The 19486-nt window shown below is 38.1% G+C and overlaps 2 protein-coding genes across 8 annotated transcripts in view; one reads left to right on the top strand and one right to left on the bottom strand.

Moving 5' to 3' along the window:
* Positions 1-3333, top strand: part of rxrbb (retinoid x receptor, beta b) — a 30854-nt gene extending 27521 nt beyond the window's left edge. The window contains exon 12 of the mRNA XM_062063117.1: positions 2961-3333. The gene's annotated coding sequence lies outside the window, so the exon portion shown is untranslated. The remainder of the gene's footprint in view (positions 1-2960) is intronic.
* The window catches only part of fhod3b (formin homology 2 domain containing 3b), a 249433-nt gene that overhangs the window by 2559 nt on the left and 227388 nt on the right, over positions 1-19486 (bottom strand). For all 7 annotated transcript variants that reach the window (XM_062063106.1, XM_062063107.1, XM_062063108.1 and 4 more), the window contains 7 exons: positions 18191-18349; positions 17492-17674; positions 12916-13035; positions 9820-9981; positions 7930-8120; positions 7667-7859; positions 1387-1576 (listed from right to left, as the gene is read on the bottom strand). In XM_062063106.1, coding sequence (XP_061919090.1) covers positions 1387-1576; positions 7667-7859; positions 7930-8120; positions 9820-9981; positions 12916-13035; positions 17492-17674; positions 18191-18349 — 1198 coding nt within the window. The remainder of the gene's footprint in view (positions 1-1386; positions 1577-7666; positions 7860-7929; positions 8121-9819; positions 9982-12915; positions 13036-17491; positions 17675-18190; positions 18350-19486) is intronic.

The following is a 19486-nucleotide window of genomic DNA, read 5'->3' as shown; positions in this document are numbered from 1 at the left end:
TTATTTCACAATTTAAATATTTTATGAACCTGTGTGTCAGCACTTCATGAATTTGGTTTATCTTTCAAACTTACTCATCAAAGTCAGTGAGCATGAAAGAAATTGATGACACATTAACATATTTGTGTAATTAATTCCAAGTATAGTAGCCAGGGACACATTTAAGTAATTTTTTTACTATATTGCAATAGTTTCACAAAATTATACCATATATTGTCCTTTAACATCGCCCTTATAGAAATAAATAAACAGTAAGTACAACGAATGTCATGTATTGGAAAAAGTAGGTAAAAAAAATTGTTAATTTAAAAAATGGTAAAAAGTAATTATTTAGAGATGCATTTATTTATTACATTTTGTCCCATGCAACCCTCCATGATAACATGTTATTGTAATACATTTTAAAATATATTTATTTTAAATATCTGTTCCATTTAACCATGCATAAAAATGTTCACTAACCAGGTCAATTTTCAAAATTGTAACTTTTTTTATGGTTGTTTACCAAACCATTTATACATATTAATGCTAAACACTTGATGCAGTAAATGTACAAAAAAATATCAAAAAATATTACTTACTAATACTGACATTTCTGGCCACTAAAACAGAATGTCTTGTAAAATACAACAAAAGCCAGAGAGGTAAAAAAGTACAAATGTACACAACTACTAGCCAATTACAGCTGGAGCAGTAAATGTAAGCTATCACTCGTGTACCCATGGCACCCATCATACCATTCCATCCATTTTCTACCGCTTGTCCCTTTTGAGGTCGCGGGGGGTGCTGGAGCTTATCTCGGCTGCATTCGGGCGGAAGGCGGGGTACACCCTGGACAAGTCGCCACCTCATCGCAGGGCCAACACAGATAGACAGACAACATTCACACTCACATTCACACACTAGGGACCATTTAGTGTTGCCAATCAATCTATCCCCAGGTGCATGTCTTTGGAGGTGGGAGGAAGCCGGAGTACCCGGAGGGAACCCACGCAGTCACGAGGAGAACATGCAAACTCCACACAGAAAGATCCCGAGCGCAGGATTGAACCCAGGACTACTCAGGACCTTCGTATTGTGAGGCACATACACTAACCCCTGGTCCACCGTGCTGCCTACTCCTGGCACATTCCAAATTAAATGTGTTGGCACCCAATTTTGGTCTTTTCTAGAAAAGTCAAAAAGTTCAAAACCTTCACTTGATTTGGTTTGGTGAATTTTATATGATGCTGTAGCAGAGGACAAGTATGATGATAACCATAGTACTTATTACAGTAGTGTCTGGTTGGATTATGATCAACACAGAATTCAGTTTAAAATCAATAATTCATTTGACCAAACAGCTCATTAGTTGCCTACTAATGAGAATGTGTTAGTGAGAGTCACCTTTAGTGCTGCCTGGTCGCGTGCGAGCGCGGAGGCCCGGCATGGTGGACGTCTCAATGTCTCCGTCGCTCTGTAGACTGCTCTTCAGCACGGCCTTCATGTTCTGGTGCTCGGCGGCATCCTCAGCGTACTGAATGCCTTGAGGTTGGCTCTCGTGTGCGTCGGGCTGTGGGCCTCCGAATTTACCGCTCTGTAGAAAAGGAGACTTGTTGTTTCTAGGGCAACCGTGCTTTGCTCACACACACTTTGATACTGCTTATGACAACAAAGCACTTTGTAGACATGATGAGTCATCATAACATATATCCAACTAACGTCTGTAGTTCATGAAAACAGTGTTTCTCAAATATTGAGGCCGTGTTAGCTTCTCTATTCATGCTTGGAACAATACAAAACCTACAGCTAGGTGGCAGCAGTGCGCAATTATATGAGCCAAAAGGCTGAGCAGCAAATAAAAGGAGGTATACATAGCTCTAGTTTTTACCTTGGGGGGCCGCATTGGGCTAACAAAAACTGCATGTAAGGTAAACCTATATGTATATATATATATACACGTGTGTGTGTGTGTGTGTGTGTATATATATATATATATATATATATATATATATATATATATATATATATATATATATATATATATATATATATATATACACATATATATATATATATATATATATATATGCATTTCTGTCAGATAAATGCAGCACTTCTCCCAGAAAATTGTTGAGGTATTCACATGTTTATTTCTCTTGTTTGCATTGGAACAACACAAACCAACCCCCCGACCCCATTCTTACACCTTGCTACTGGAAATATGGACCACTCTTCTTTTGCAAACTGCTTCAGGTCTCCACAGATGTTCTAGAGCAGACCTGGGCATTCGTCGGCCCGCGGGCCACATCCGGCCCTTTGTGCGTCCCTGTCAGGCCCGCGTGAGGCCAATCATAAATTACAAAATACATTTTAAAAAAGTATCTATGTCGAGTGTGCAATACAACAGTGCTGCTTTTGTTTTGAAAAGCATTATTTGTATTACTTCCGTGTGGACGTATGCGCGTGCCTGATTGTGAGTGAATGTGAACAGCGGCAATCACAAATTACAAAATACATTTAAAAAAACATCTATGTCGTACGTGCAATACAACTGTGCTGCTTTTATTTTGAAAAGTGTTATTTATGGGCGTATGTCCGTGTGTAACCTGTGAGTGAAGGTACACGGCGACAAGTGATGCCCGGTTATCCCTGAGACGCTAAAAAGAGAAAAGTTGATGACGAACGCCATGTTTTCAGTGTTAAAAATTAAACCATCAAAAGCAATCTGCTTTTGTATAAAGTTAAGTTAGGTTAAATGAAATTATTATAATTATTATTATTTATCTTACGGTATATCAAAAATAATTTGAGCAAAAATTTAATTGAAATATTGTCGGTGTGGCCCTCCAGCAGTGCTCAGGTTGCTCATGCGGCCCCCGGGAAAAAATTAATTGCCCTGTTCTATAGGATTTAGATCTGGACTCATTGATGGCCACTTCAGAACTCTTGTCTTGAGCCATTTTTGTGTGCTTTTTTAGGTTTGGTTACTATCAGCACTTCAGTCATCAACAATGATGTCATCTGAGAAATTGACATTGTAACAGTGTAGGTCTGACCTGGAGTGGCCTAGCCAGTCTCCAGATCTCAACCATATAGAAAATCTTTGGAGGGAGTTGAAAGTCTGTGTTGCCCAGCGACATACTCAAAACACCACTGCTCTAGAGGACATCTGCATGGAGGAATGGGCCAAAAATACCAGCAAGTGTATGAAAACCTTGTGAAGACTTACAGAAAATGTTTGACCTCTGTCATTGCCAACAAAGGGTATACAACAAAGTATTGATATGAACTTTCGTTCTTGACCAACTACTAATTTTCCACCATAATTTGCAAATAAATTCTTTAAAAATCAGACAAAGTGCTTTTCTGGATGTTTTTTCTCATTTTGTTTCTCATAGTTTAGGTATACCTATGATGAAAATTACAGGCCTCTCTCATCGTTTTAAGTGGGAGAACTTGCACAATTGGTGACTGACTAAATACTTTTTTGCCCCACTGTAAGTGTGTGGGAGCGTAGGTACCTGTGTATGTGGGTAAGTACCAATGTGTGCACATATGTATGTATTAATGTGTGTGTATATATGTATGTATAATTGCATGTATGTACAATATATTGGTCTCCCAGTGTGTGCGGGAGCCAAAGTACGGCCCCAGCCACCCGGAGAGCCCAATCCAAAAGAGCAGGTGCGGTGCCCAGGGACCAAAGGCCCCACGCAGCCAGGCCGGCCAGCGACAGGAACCCCAGAACAGGGCCCATCGTGCCGTCCAGCAGTGGCAGACCAGCAGAGGACAAGGCATGGGAGAAGCAGGGGACAGCCAGCCCCCAAGCCAGTGAGAGACCACACCCCAAAACACGTTGCATAAAAACACAAAAATAATAACTTTATATCTAAGGATGGGTCTGAAGCTGTTGAACATTTTGAAGGGTTAAAAGTTAAAAAAAAACTAAATCATTAATTTACTTGACACTTGAATGAGTGTGTCCCTTTTTCGGCCTTAGGAGTTATAGTGTGATATAAAAAAAAAAAAAAGCATCAGAATAATAATTACATTTTTTGATTCTGATGCAAAGAGCTTAAAACATTACACACATTATATATATGTATATATATATATATATATATATATATACCGTAATTTCCGGACTATAAGCCGCTACTTTTTCCCCTCGTTCTGGTCCCTGCGGCTTATACAAGGGTGCGGCTTATTTACGGCCTGTTCTTCTCCGACACAGACGAAGAGGATTTCGGTGGTTTTAGTACGCAGGAGAAAGACGATGACACAATGATTAAAGACTGACTTTTCATATACCGGTAGGCTGGTTATTTTGATAACGTACAGGCGAGCACTTTGTATTACTTTGCACCGTTGTATTATTTGTACTCTGCACGAATGCTGTTCGCCATGTCAAAGATGTGAAAGTTTGATTGAATGATTGAAAGATTTATTGTTAATAAATGGGACGCTTTGCGTTCCCAAACAGTCATCTCTGTCCCGACAATCCCCTCCGTGGTAGCAGGAACCCCTATATACTACAGTAATTACACATCAAAACCCTGCGGCTTATAGTCGGGTGCGGCTTATATATGGAGCAATCTGTATTTTCCCCTAAATTTAGCTGGTGCGGCTTATAGTCAGGTGCGGCTTATAGTCCGGAAATTACGGTATATATATATATATATATATATATATATATATATATATATATATATATATATATATATATATATATATATATATTAGGGCTGCAACTAACGATTAATTTGATAATCGATTAATCTGTCGATTATTACTTCGATTAATCAATTAATAATCGGATAAAAGAGACAAACTACATTTCTATCCTTTCCAGTATTTTATTGAAAAAAACAGCATACTGGCACCATACTTATTTTGATTATTGTTTCTCAGCTGTTTGTACATGTTGCAGTTTATAAACAAAGGTTTATTTAAAAAAAATATATATATATATATATTTTTTTAAAGCCTCTGCGCATGCGCATAGCATAGATCCAACGAATCGATGACTAAATTAATCGGCAACTATTTTTATAATCGATTTTAATCGATTTAATCGATTAGTTGTTGCAGCCCTAATATATATATATATATATATATATATATATATATATATATATATATATATATATATATATATATATATATATATATATATATATATATATATATATAATTTACGGATAGGTCTGAAGCTGTTGAAAATTTAAAGCTGTGAATCTTTTTTTATTTGTTCATACCCTTAACATACACCTAAGTTAAGTTGACTCAAAGTTTATTAAAGTCCATACCAGGAAGTAGATGGCTAAAACGCACATCAAAGCAACTATTCGACAAATGTTATTAGTCTCGCAGGTGTTTTATGCTGCTACGTTAGTCACAGCAAAAAGGTTTTCCATGCGAGCGCCTGCAGGCAGAGCTCCTCCTACCTCGCCATCGTCATCATAGCCGTCATCACACTAGAAAGATTTAGGAGGTGAAACAAACACCATTTAGATCAAACGGAACCATTAGATGACAACACAATACGACATGATCTCCTAAGATCCAAACAACAAAAATGTGTGTTTTAACAGTGGACGTGTTGCGTGTGATCTAAGACCGCAAGTACAATTGATAACTAGTGCAAAAGTGGTGTAGGCTGCCTTATTTAAGTGAGTATTATGTGTGTAGACTGGCTGTCATCATGGAGACACTCATTTCCCTCCACTTTCATGGAATCATATTCTCTATAACCTGTAATAATGTATAATATGCAGCACACAAATATAATCTGGGCCTCCCGGCACAATATTGAAGCGCAATCTTAACAGAACCTACTTCAAGCTCCAATAAGAAAAAAACGAACACCATTAAAAAACTGTCACCAAATCGAAACATTTGTATTATTTTTAATTGGTCCCTTAAGTCATCCAGCAACTGTTCAATTATACAGTGATATTGGCGGAATACACAAAATGTCTTAGTATTTTTTATTTCTGTCTAAATACGTTGACACCCACATGTACGGACCATTCTCTGTCCATTGTCGATCGCCTCTTTTCTCACAGCCATTTGTGCGTAACTGTTCCAGCTTGTGCTTGAATTTCAAACGTGCTAAATAATACAGACTCAAAACAGTTCAAGTCTTGATAAATCACATATACATGAAGACAAACCCGTTAAATAGATTGCGCTTCCTATTTTGAACATCTAAGAGACAAAATTCCTCTGCACACGAGCTTAGTAGATCAGCTTTGCGTTCGCTATCACGTTTGCACGTTTTTTAATACATACATTAATAGACCTAAGTGTGTTTGTTATTGTGGGGAACATAATTATTTGATTCACTGCTGATTACCCACTTATAAACCTATGAACGCTCCCAAATCAATGAGTCTTTCAACGTGTGGTAGGTAATCAGTCATGGTTTTACGATTTGGGGAATTCTACTGCTGCTTATTAATACATGAGTAATTGTTACACCACTAGCCTGAGGGTGACATTCGCTACGCCGCCTTGCGATGGAAAGGCTTGTTTTGTTTTGTTTTGCTCGCAACCTAAAGGACAACCGCTCGTATCAAGAAAAACTCGTTAACTGGAGCACACTTTTTGCTATTTCTATTTTAAACTCACTCCTGTTACTCAAATGAGTCATCTTCACCTTAAGAACCTTGTAAGAAAAATAAAATAAAAGTTGCCTGAGGGGTCAATAGTAGGGCTGGTATCAGGGTTTTATGCTGCCGATTCCGATACAGATCACATGTTTTAACTGTACATTTTTCCATGTATTTATGGTAAATGCTATTGACAGTTTATTAATATTTACACAATATTTTAATGACTATTTGTTTTGATCACATACAATTGTTTGATCAAAACAAAGTCTGGGCACAACAACTAAAGAAGATTAGAACTACTGTTACTCTTTGAAATCCTTTTTGCCATCAGAGTCCTCCTGTGTCCAAGCAATTGTTCTCTACATTTGTAAACATGAGCAAAAATAATTTAAGCAAATAATATCTACCTAATTACTCTAGTATTGCTCATATACTGATATTACCCTTGGTGTCCACACCACTAATTCATGCATCGGTCCGACCTTGTGTACTTCTGGTTACGACAATGCTAAAACATCAACATGTAACACCTGTTGTTTTATCCCCTCTCTAACACCTATTAATCCACTGGTAAATTGCTGCTTACTTTCTGATGCAGCGTTCTTCCATCTACGCTTTTTAAATATTACTGAGCACATATTTCTTGGTCTTGTTTCAAGCTACCTTAGCTAGCATGCCTGCTCCTGCTGGCTCTCGGTGTAACACACTCAGCCCCGTCCTAACAGTGGCGGGCCGTGCGTTTCCCACCTAGGCCTTCAGTGATGTCCCACTTCAATGATTACCTCTCAAAATACCATCATTGATGTCACCTCATGACCATTGCTGGAGAAATACTATACAGGAACACATTTACGCACTACTGGGCATTGTACAAAACTGGTTATTTTCTGGCGCATTTAAAAATCAATAAACTCGCATCAGCAATTAAAACACATCTTATATGGTACTGTCAAAATTTAAATTGCAAAAAACATATGTGACGATGCTTCAGAATTTGCTTTTGAAGAATGTGGAAAAGGTAGAAAGTAACAATGTGAGCATTAAAGAGGAAGATGAGCGTGTCTTACATCTGTGATCATTTTCCCCCTGGTCTTGTTTCTTTCTCGATGGTTGGCTCTCTTCTGCTTCTGCTGCAGCACCCGCTCCCTGGCCGTGCGGTACTCCAGGGCAAACTCACTCAGGATCTTGCTGAAGCGGTGAATGCTGACCTCGCGCACGGCGTACACGGGGTGGCCCAGGAACAGCAGGAAGGCGTGAAACCTGCAGCAAAGACCCAGACGTGCTTCATTATAAGGTGCACCGCCGTATCTTTCAACCTTTCATTTCATACCTGTTGATGATCCGCCGGTGTACGATCTTTAAAATAATAATCCTCTCCGCGCAGTCTTTAAGGAAGTCGGACATCTTTTGTTTCAATGCCGGCTTCATCTCGTGTTTGGAGATGACCTTGAGGTGATCCCATGATGCTTTGCACCTTCGCTCCATCTGAGCTAGATTGTCTTGAAGCTGGTCAAAGTCCACCTGGCAAAACAAAAACATATTTTCAGTATCACTGATGGACAAACTCGGAAGTAGGGATGAGTACCGTTTACATTTGAACCAATACTGGTCCTAAATCAGTACCCACCAAAAAACAATGCCTATTTATTTTTATGGAATTTGTAAAATTCATGGCTAGTAATTCAAAAGATATAAATTAAATGCTAAAGAAGTATATATGTAATGCAGTAAAGGCACATTTATAATAATATAACATCTGTTATTACTAAAATGTACAACAAATTGTCATAATTATTACAGCAATGCAGAACATAGAGAACGTGAAAAAGACTATTTGCTTGGCAATACTCGTAATTACGGGAGTTCATGAATGCACCCCTGACTTGTATAACTGTCATTGGTGCATCATGAGAAAGTGCTGTGTTGTCGTGGCTAATAGCCAGCTCTGCGTTATGAGGGCTGCTGTTTCAGGTCGGACATAAAGTTTACGAAGTTACGAAGATGGCTACATCCGCGAAAGCTACGTATTCTTGCACTTGCCTTATCTAAATGCCAACAACTGCTGGACAAACATGCGCTCCTCCTGGAAACTTCAAACACGGTGGATAAAGAGGAAACGAAGATGTAGTACGAATTTACTACATGAAATAGGTCATTTACAAAACAGTAACATTTCCATGTATACGTCCATTAATGCAACGTATACGGCTGATTTGGTGCGACAAAAACTAGCCAGAAGCTGCTACTATTGTTTACACAAAGAGCGGCCATCTCTACGACTTTCAGAGTAGGAAATCCGACCTTGGGGGGATTTCCTAAAACTGTATACTTAGTAAACCCTCCTATGTGTGGTGTCTGTAGGAGTGTTTTCATGCATATTTGTACGTTGTATGTGCTATCGTAATGTAATGCTGCCTCTACTTTTTTCCTACACTTTGAACCTTGCAGCTTGTAAAACGGTGCGGCGTTGTTAGCATTACCAAATATGCTAACACTTTACGAGTGTCTGTGTTAGTATTACTAACCTAGAAAGCCAATCTTTTTTGTATTGTCTCCAGTTTCACAAGTTCCTCAGTAAATTCACCAATACGTCACCGTGGACTTATTGAGTCTGTTTAGCTGATTGGAGAGCTAGCTTCCGCAGCCAGTGGGTTTATGACGATGACTTCTGTTTTGTTTGATCATCCGTTTTACAGCCGTGCTACAAACACTGTAAACAATTAAGGTATGTAAATTAACATTTACAGAATCGTTCTGTGTAAATAACTTATTTCACAATGTGTATATCTGCGGCTTATAGTCCGGTGCGGCTAATATATGGAAACATATTTTGGGTGAGGCTCATATCACGGTGCGTTCTATACTCCGGAAAAAACGATACATTCCATTTTATTGTTTTTATACAGTATTTCATTTCTAAAAGTTATTTAAAAAATGCATGTTACATGTTAATATTGTTTTGTTTTTTAGGGGGTGATTTAAATTAATTTCAATGGGCGACATTGATTAACGTGGACCCGACAAGTTGAAAAACGTATTCGGGTGTTACCATTTAGTGGTCAATTGTACAGAATATGTACTGTACTGTGCAATCTACTAATAACAGTTTCAATCAATCAATCAGATACAAGTGTTTTCAGTTAAGAGCTACATGGTAAGTTGAGGTACGACTGTACAGTATTTGATATCCATCGTTAGTTAGCTGACAATGCGTTCCGACCTTAGTCAAGCGGGTGATGGCTCCAATCTCGGAGTAAAGATCGGAGCTGTCCGGAAACTTCTCGACCACGATGGAGCAGGTGTGGTGCAGTAGGGACTGCTTGTGAACCGTGTCTTTCACCTCGGGGACTTTCTCCAGGTAACTCAGCTCGAAGCCTTTGGCCTGCAGAACACACAAACTCTCTCAGAGAGGAAGGGGAACATTCTGACAGAAACAATCAAGAGCCTCTAGAAGAGCGGCAAATTGCACTGCATTTCCTTTCTGGCACGGACAGAGAAAAGGGTCCCAAAGCGTGCCAAGAAGATATGTAGCTTCATTAAGTTGTGATTATCAGAAACCACGATCTGCTTCCAAAGCCCACAGATTGTTGTGCTGGCCAAAGAAGCCAGAACATAGCATGAAAGACGCACACAGCAGCTCCTTTGTTCCTCCGCCAGCTTTATATGGCCAGCTGAAAAGTACACATCCACACGTTATTTGTAAGAACCGCCTGTTTTCATGTAGATGACTTATGCTTTCCCCTTTGCGTGTTTGTCCCTCGAACTCACTCATAGAATTACACGGCGCAAATGCAGATGCATGATTCCAACACACACACGCACCGTCGCACACACACACATTTTGTCTCAGACAGATGGAGCCAAGTTTTCTCACACAGCCCACAGTAATTGTGGCCAAATAAATGGACGTTCCTAGCCCTAATTCATCTGTAAAACGCAATAAAACTGCAGAAAAAAGACAGGCAGATTAACCATCTGTCCAAAGAGAAGAATTCTCAGTCGACATGTATTCATCCATTGTGCAGTGACTCTCTTTTGGCCTTAAAAACTGCCTTTTGATGACAACTGTTGTAGTGCTTCTCAACTGCAGAACCCCTTATTGCAACTATGATTGGTTTTAGATCAGATTAAGGACGGGTACTGAATTTGGCACTTTTAGAGGCATTGACCGTATTCCGTCGGTACTATTGGTTGTCAATTAGGGTAGCACGGTAGACGATATAAATGATGGCTGACAATAAGAGTTTTTATTACTATCATTGTATATGTATTTAAAAAAAAAAAAGTGTTAAAAAAAGGATGAACTTTTTAATCATACTTGAAGTTAATTTGATGCATGTTTAGTACTAAAATTTGTGGGGCATAAACTGTTAATGATGTATTTTCTTGTGCAAAAATGAGAAAGTCTAACATACACTTTAACATATTGCTGACTCATCACCGATGAAGTGCGGTAAATCACCTGGACTTGGTCATTTGGAAAGTAGCTCGTCTGCTGAAAAAGTGTGGGCACCCCATACAGTAAAGGTACATTTCCCCACATATTTCCCGCTGAAAGGAAACGTTAGTCGGTGATGACTCAGTAATACATGCAAAGAAAGACTTCTTTCTTTCTGTACAAAAAATACATTATATATAATATGGGTATCGTTTACATTTGAACCGATGCGGTACCTGGTACCTACCATTTTTTCGGTACTTTTGTGTGTGTTAATAAATACCGGTAATTGTTTTTGATAATGATGTCTAATTTCTTACATCAACAATTAAAAATGAGCTGATTATCATAACTGATGTCCAATTGTTGTATATTGTTTTATTATAACATTTATGAGTTGGATTTACAGTTGCATGTCCAAGATGCAAGTTTATCATTTACGGTATGCTGTGTTGGCTAGTCAGTTCAGTCTTTGCTGTCAATTCTTTTGTTGTGCCCTAAAACGTGTTAATACTGTATACCTATACCTATACCTATTACGCACCAGCTGTTTGATTTTAACATGTATCTTAGTTGTGGTTTTGATTAACACATTTGGAGATGTTGAAATTGCCATGTAAAATTGCTAATGCAAATAGCAACACCAATTTATATTAGCATCAAGCTTGTACATATTTGGAAAAGTGGAGCCTTACATTACTTACATTGGAGCGTTTTTAAATGTAATTTCTTTCTTGGCATTACAAATTACAACATTACCTCGATGTAGTTTTACAGAGTCCGCTCTCAGTGCTGCTGGAGTGATCGCCAAGTGCTGAAGGCAAGGAGATGGTTGAGTTGGCAACCGGCAATGGCATCATGCGCAACCCAGCTCCCTAATCATGGCACTTTGAATTTTACATGAATCGGTGACCGGTAGGACAGGCGGGATTCGGTCGGTGCCAAAAAAAGTAGCAAATTCGGTATCCATTCCTATATATAACAAATCTTTGAAACATGCATTAGCACATATTTCTGCCTCAGCTCCCACCCATGATCAGACGCGGTCCGTCTAACTTACTAGAAAAGTGCATTAAAGCTGTGCGCCATGGGGACAGTGACGATTTTAAGGAACATTTGCTATCATGTCCTTAACAGTGGCAGAGCAGGAACGAGCTAGGAATACGTTTGCAGTAAAACATCATATTGAGCGCCTTATTGTTCATTAAGTGACATTTGACATGCGCCTCCTCACACATGTGACCAGGTGATCTGTGTATATATGGTTGTATGAGGATACACAGGTTAATTATGTACCCAGTTCTGCTTGTCTCTATGAGTCGCTGGCATACACAGATGAACAAAGATTCATTCTTTGTAGTAAATAATGAAGTCTTGCAGCACATTGGTTGGGATTCACTGAGGTTAATCTACATGTCAATCAGTACTGTTTACAATTTGCTAGTGATGACCATCAGCACCAGTTTACAATTTCCCAGAGCCAAACGTTGAAAAATAAATAGTTACTATTATTTAAAAAGCATATATCAAGAAGGACTGAAAGTGCAGACGCCGCAAGGAAGCTCAATGCATGTACAATAGATATCTGGTCATTGTAGTCCAGACATACAATGAAATGAGTATGACATATGATATGAAACCATCATAACTAAAATATGCCATATTCAGGGAAAAGAGTGTCATTGCTTTGAAAATATTTTTAATATTTTCCTTTTCATTCCTCTTATGCCAAATGGTTAGTTTTGGTTTCAGTCAGCCAGTCCAAGGGGCGTCGACATAAACGGGTTTCTGAATAATCCCCCTATTTCCTGATTGACCACCAGTCAGGCCATACCAACAGGAAGAAGTTCATAATGGACACATATTACATATACTCACATTGGTGCCATTAAGGAAGTTGCCGATGGCTAACAGAGTGGTCAAGATGTAGCGCAGGGTCTTGTTTTTCTCCAGTTGGTCCATCCCTTCTTTAAGGTCCTGGAGAGGCTCAGCCACTTCCTACAAAGACCAGGGTGACAAGTTGCTTTGTACCATTATGTTGTATAGATATGTGCTACCTCAACTTAAGAGTGTTTTGAGATCCGAGTGGTCTCTCGGCTTTAAGTTACAAGCATCCCCGCTATTAGTTGGCTTAGCATCAACATAACTTGGTTTTCTAACCGCGTTGCCGAAGCAATTTGAGCGTATCACTGATAGTCTGCACCATATTGAAGCAAAATGAGTCTAACGCCAGATGGTAAAATATCTTATCAGATGACATTTATCAATGAAAATATGGAAAAGCCGCTGATGTGTTTGTTGGAGAAGCAGCTGGAAGGAAATACCGTAGAAGTTCACTCTCCAAGGTCAATGCTGTACATTATTATTACATTACTTCATAAAACTGTAGTTAGTTCTACATTCTATTCTATTATTTTCATGCAATATTTCTTATCTAAAAGTTTGTTTTTATTTTTAAAAGACATGTTATATGTTAAAATTGTGTTTGGGAGCCAAGTACCAAGAATATTGATTTCAATTTATTTCAATGGGAGACGTTGGTTTGAGATACAAGTGTTTTGGGTTAAGATTGTAAGTTGAGGTACTACTGTATGCACAATATAATGAGATCCGATACAAGAGCTGTATCTGAAATTCTGCATTTATCAAGGTAATAATTCTGATTAAGGCTATGTCCACAATAACATGGATAATTAAAAGAGAATCTCAATTCATACAAGTGTAGTTTAAAACATGTCTATTTTTTACCCAGTGTTGGCCAATCAGAAGTTGAAAAAGCTACCATATCTGACTTGTGGCGCATTATACCACCTTGGTTCATTAATGAAAAGCCATATTAGATGTACAATGATGTGTACATCACAGATTCCACAGTGCTTGTATTATGTATAACGTAGTATATGGATTAAATTCTAGACTCTGCCAGCTCATTCCAGTGACCACTACTTCTCATAGACATAACACTAGAAGTAAACCTTCATTAAAACCTCTAAAGCAGTGGTTCTTAACCTGGGTTCGATCGAACCCTAGGGCAGTGGTTCTCAAACTTTTTTTGTCATCCCCCACTTTGGACAAGGGGGAGTTTTCAAGCCCCACCTGTCCCCATCGCCCCAACAGAACGCTAATGCCAAGCTTAACATTTTCAAATTTATTGAACATCAAGAAACATCACCCCGAAGGGAATGAGCGGTAGAAAATGGATGGATGGATGGATCAAGTAACATCAAGTTGTATACATTCAAACTCAATAACATAAAATAACATCAAGTTCAATAATAAATAAAATAACTGTGCAGCTGTGGTATAACTTGCATCAAGTTCAATAATAAATAAAATAACTTACATCAAGTTCAATAATAAACAAAACAAAAGTGTTATAACTTGCATCAAGTTCAATAATAAATAAAAAAAAGTGTTATAACTTGCATCAAGTTCAATAATAAATCAAAAAAAGTGTTGTAACTTGCATCAAGTTCAATAATAAATCAAATGAAAGTGTTATAACTTGCTTTAAGTTCAATAATAAATCAAATAACTTGCATCAAGTTCAATAATAAATAAAATAAAAGTGCCACTTTGCAATCTTTGCAAAAAAAGGAGGAGCTGTCACGCCAAATTTCTTCCCCCCCCCCCCCCCCCCCCCATTTACTTCCGGGGCTGCGTCCAATAAAATCACAAAGTTGCCGGGGGTCCTTAACCGGCACGTGACTGTCCTGTTTCGCGCCTGTACAAAAAAAAAACAATAATCGATTTCTTCGGATTCCAGCAGCTGTCAAAGACGAAGTATCCTACCAGCGACGGGCAGTCAAAGCCGAAGTGCTATCGATCGCTGTCAATGATGTAAATGGGGGTGGGGGGGATTTTTGTAGGGGGAAGAAATTTGGCGTGACAGCTGCAATGAGCCTGTTTTGCACTGCACAGCTTTTCAAATCGGGGTTGCAGGCTTGACACTGCCACTGTTAAAACCTCATTGAGTTCGGGGCTGAGCTGCCTTGACGCGAGTTCTTCCCGGTGAATGACACATTGTGTCCAATGCGCATTTGGCGCAACCCTCTTTATTAGAGCCTGCAGCCCGTTTCTTGACTTTGCCATGGTCTGTGCGCCATCAGAGCAAAAGCCCACACAGTTTTCCCATTTAAGGTCGTGTTCTTTGAGGAAACTGTCCATTATCTCGAACAGCTCATGAGCAGTGGCTCTATTTTTTATGTATTTGCAAAACAGCAAATCCTCGCACAGTGACTCGCCATTCACAAAGCTTCCGCTTAGCCCCGCCCCCAATAGTTACTGTTGCTATGTCTGTCAAACTTTCGCTCCTACCTAGAAATTTAAAGCCTACAGGAAAAATGAAAGCATAGTAAAAAAAAAAAATCTAAGAATATAATTAAAAAAAAAAAAAATTAAAGTGACATTTTTTCCCGTTCCTCGCGCCCCACCTGTCATGTCTCTATTCCCCACCAGTGGGGCGCGCCCCACACTTTGAGAAACGCTGCCCTAGGGGTTCGGTGAGTCGGGCTCAGGGGTTCGGCTCATCGTGTAAATAAAAACTTCTCCCTATCGGCGTATTACGGATACGGCAACAGCAGAAGTCACACTGATTTGCAGGTGTGTAATTTGTTGTGAGTTTATGCACTGTGTTGGTTTTGTTGTTTGAACAAGGTGATGTTCATGCACGCTTCATTTTGTGCACCAGTAAAAAAACATGGTAACACTTTAGTATGGGGAACATATTCACCATCATTTAGTTGCTTATTAACATGCAAATTAGTAACATATTGGCTCTCAACTAGTCATCATTAAGTACTTATTAATGCCTTATTCGGCATGGCCTTATTATAACCCTAACCCTCTAACCCTGGCCCTAACCCTCTAACCCTAACCAAATAACTCTAAATTAAGTCTTTGTTACTTAGAATATGTTCCCCTAGTGTCCAAAAAACTCTAAATTAAGTCTTTGTTACTTAGAATATGTTCCCCATACTAAAGTGTTACCAAAATCATATAAATTTGTCTTGAATTTGAAAAAAAACATTTTATTTTTCACTAAAGAAGGGTTCGGTGAATGCGCATATGAAACTGGTGGGGTTCGGTACCTCCAACAAGGTTAAGAACCACTGCTCTAAAGGCTTAGTGGCCACATGCGTGGACAACACCTTTTAGCTCTTATTTCCAAAATTGTGTACACTACTGAATTGGGGTCTTATGGCCGCTTACGTGGACAATTATGCTGCCATCTGGTGGTGTCAGAAGAGTATAACATATAATAGAATTTGGAAAAAAAAAGTGTAAAAATAAGAATTAGCATGTCACTAAACATGAAGTACACATTTGTGTACTTATGGACCAAGTACATCATATCAAAAGATGATTCTTAGTTTTTATTCTAATTAGGGTCCAATAAGCCCAAATAGCAAAGAGAAATAAAAAAAGCATGTGACAGAACAGCTTGGGCCTTAAGAGGTTAAGAGGGAAAAATTGTCATCTAAAGTGTACAAGCTTTAGTATAGCCTGTAGAGGCCTGATGATCTGGAATGAGATTGATAGCTCTATAAAAGAATCACATTCTTTAAACATTTTGAAAAAGTGTTTTAAGCTAAATTTATTGCGACGTTATGCTTAGTACATTTAAGTACATTAGTCGCATAATTTTGGTCTTGACCTCTGTATGTATGATGAGATTATCATCAAGATGCAACCTTTTAATCACATTTGAATAATAGGATATTGAGACTGATTTGGTGGATATAAAAATTCCTTTTTTATTTATAAATGAAATTGTAAATGGGTATTTGTTGGGTAGATTTTGAAATGTATTGTATTGTACTGTATTTTGTATATTATATGATGGTGTGTATTTTAACTGTGGGTCCCTGTCCATAAGCTGTGTGCTAGGGATGACCTTTTTGCAGAACAAACTCTGATATTGACAAAAGAAACAATAATGAAATACAAAACTATGTCTGTCTGTAAATAAAAAAATAAATAAAAAAATACATTATCCTTAAAATCACAAACATGGAGCCCAGGAAATGATGTCTTTTTTTCTGTCTTACAAAGCGCAAGCACGGGCGCCAATAACTTCAAGTTACGTTTGAACAAAGTTTAAAAACATCATATTGTCGCACATTTCTTATGACAAACCAAAAAGGACACAAATCAAGGTTTGCTTGTGGACGATAGTGAATATGCATTCAAAAAAAAAAGTCATGTTTGTGTGGACATAACTTTTCACTGACAGAGTTTATTTCTAATGTGCATTATTGTGCAGTTTGAAGTGGTGTCAAGTTTAAGTGAATATTGATGGAAAAACATTTATGGCCCCCATCCAAAAGCAGACTTTGTATTTTTCTAAATGACGCCTTCGTATGCAATATTTTTGCACCTTCATGAGTATATTGGGAGCCAACTCTCTAAGCCGAGGCACGTGCGCGTGATTTAAGCGAGCACGGACACTCACCTTCTCAATAAGCTCATAGTCCATCTTGAAGGCCCACAGCTGCAGGCGGGCCGACAGCTCGGTGATGGAGGAGAGGATGAGGAGGAACTGCTCGGCGCTGCCCAGGGGAATGTCCGGACTGAGCAGCTGAGCCTCCTGGATCCTCTGCTTCTCCTCCTCCGTGGGGATCATGGTCAGGATTTTCTGGAAGGAGATGAGATGACAAAAAGGGAAATAGATAGTTCCAGCGGGATCGTTTATCAAGGCATCATGATCTTGTGGTCTCATAGCACGCCTGTGCTAACTCATAGAGGACACAAATTGATCCTGACATTTTCCACCTCTGTTTATTTTAGATGTTTCCAGATTTCCAGGAAACCTGCGTGACACCTGAACTTTCCACCTTTTTAAATGAGGATATAAAAAAAACCTAAAAGCTAAAAGGTGAACAGGAAACTATAGTTGAGTGATCCCTGTGTGCTATACTGAAGGGACTTCCATCCTTATCTGCTGATGTCTATCGCAAGTGCAACTTTTTAATCAACTTTGTGATTAATTACATGTTGCCAGACAAAAAATATGATTTGCCAACATTAACGCAGCTATGCTAGAAGAATTACATCTCGTGTTTTTACAGATCTGTGTTTTTTGTCAGTCAAGAAAAAATGCATTCATTTTGCAGCCTCAATCTGTTTTGCTTGATTGCCGCTTTATTCTTACCTCAATGCCTTCTTTGTTCAGTGCGTACTCGTCAAAGTTGAGGATGGCCGTCTTGATGGTGCGAGGAGGCGGCAAGACAGTGAGACCGATGTTTATGGCGTTGCTGCGTTTGGAATCCAGGACTATGATTTCTTGCCTTTTGCCGTCACCCGCCGCTTTCTAGAAAACATGAACCAATAATACAAACATAAGTATCAATTGCTTTTTGTCCCCCATAACCCTTCATCTGTGTCTCACATTTTGTAATTCAACCAATTAGCTAAATATTCATTAGAATATTATATTTATATTTGAAAATATATTTATATAATTTTTTAGATGCCGTTAATTTGAGTTATTCTCCAGTGTGGACGCCTCAAAGGTGGCGTTTTACCTCAGTCCTCAGTGTTTTTGTCTGCTGTGCTGTGTTGTGTGTGTGTCTGTGTGTGTGTGTGTGTGTGTGTGTGTGTGTGTGTGTGTGTGTGTGTGTGTGTGTGTGTGTGTGTGTGTGTGTGTGTGTGTGTGTGTGTATATTTCCATCTCTTTTTTTACTGGTGTAAAGCACTCGGTGTTTCCTGTGCATGAAAAAGTGTTGTAGAAATAAAGTTTATGTGATTGATTATCTCGCCCACAACTTATTTAATGGGTCACTTTGACAGGTACATGTTTTTTTGTTGCTTTCCGTTGAGTTCTTAAAGACACTTTTTATCACGTCAATGACTCATTTTAAAATTGTTTAAAAATATATTAACTGTTCACTTTATTAAATATAATTTAAAAAAATCTAAATAATTACATCAATTCGTTCAAGTAACTATTTTAATGTCTTTATATTTATTCAATTTTGGATCATTAAAAAAATGGCCGCTTGTTGCTTATGTTAATTCATAATGTAGTAAAATGCCAATGACTCATTTAAAAATTGCATACAATATATTAATTGTTCACAAAATAAATAATACCTGTACTAAATATATATATATATTGTTGTAATTAATTACATCAATTAGTTCAAACAACTTTTAATTGTCTTTATATTTAATTTTGGATCATTAAAATTTTTTGTATGTTACATAAAATGTGACATTTATCCAACTAGCTAATTGTTAAGAATCAACTGAACAAAAATTTTAATTAAAAGCAATTGTAAAAGCTAATTAGTAAAATATTAAACCTTTATAGGGCACATGTGAAATTACTTAATTACTATTTAAAAACATCTAGCAAGTCAAGTCTAATTGTTATTTATTTGTTTGTATTATTTGCATACATTTTCGTTATTTATGCTCTTAACTGTTTTTTTATGATTGTCTGCTA

The sequence above is a fragment of the Entelurus aequoreus genome, linkage group LG11 (genome assembly GCF_033978785.1).
Source record: "Entelurus aequoreus isolate RoL-2023_Sb linkage group LG11, RoL_Eaeq_v1.1, whole genome shotgun sequence".
Classification (NCBI taxonomy): domain Eukaryota; kingdom Metazoa; phylum Chordata; class Actinopteri; order Syngnathiformes; family Syngnathidae; genus Entelurus; species Entelurus aequoreus.
The sequence above is the reverse complement of the archived record's forward strand: the minus strand, read 5'-3'. Positions and strand labels throughout refer to the sequence as shown.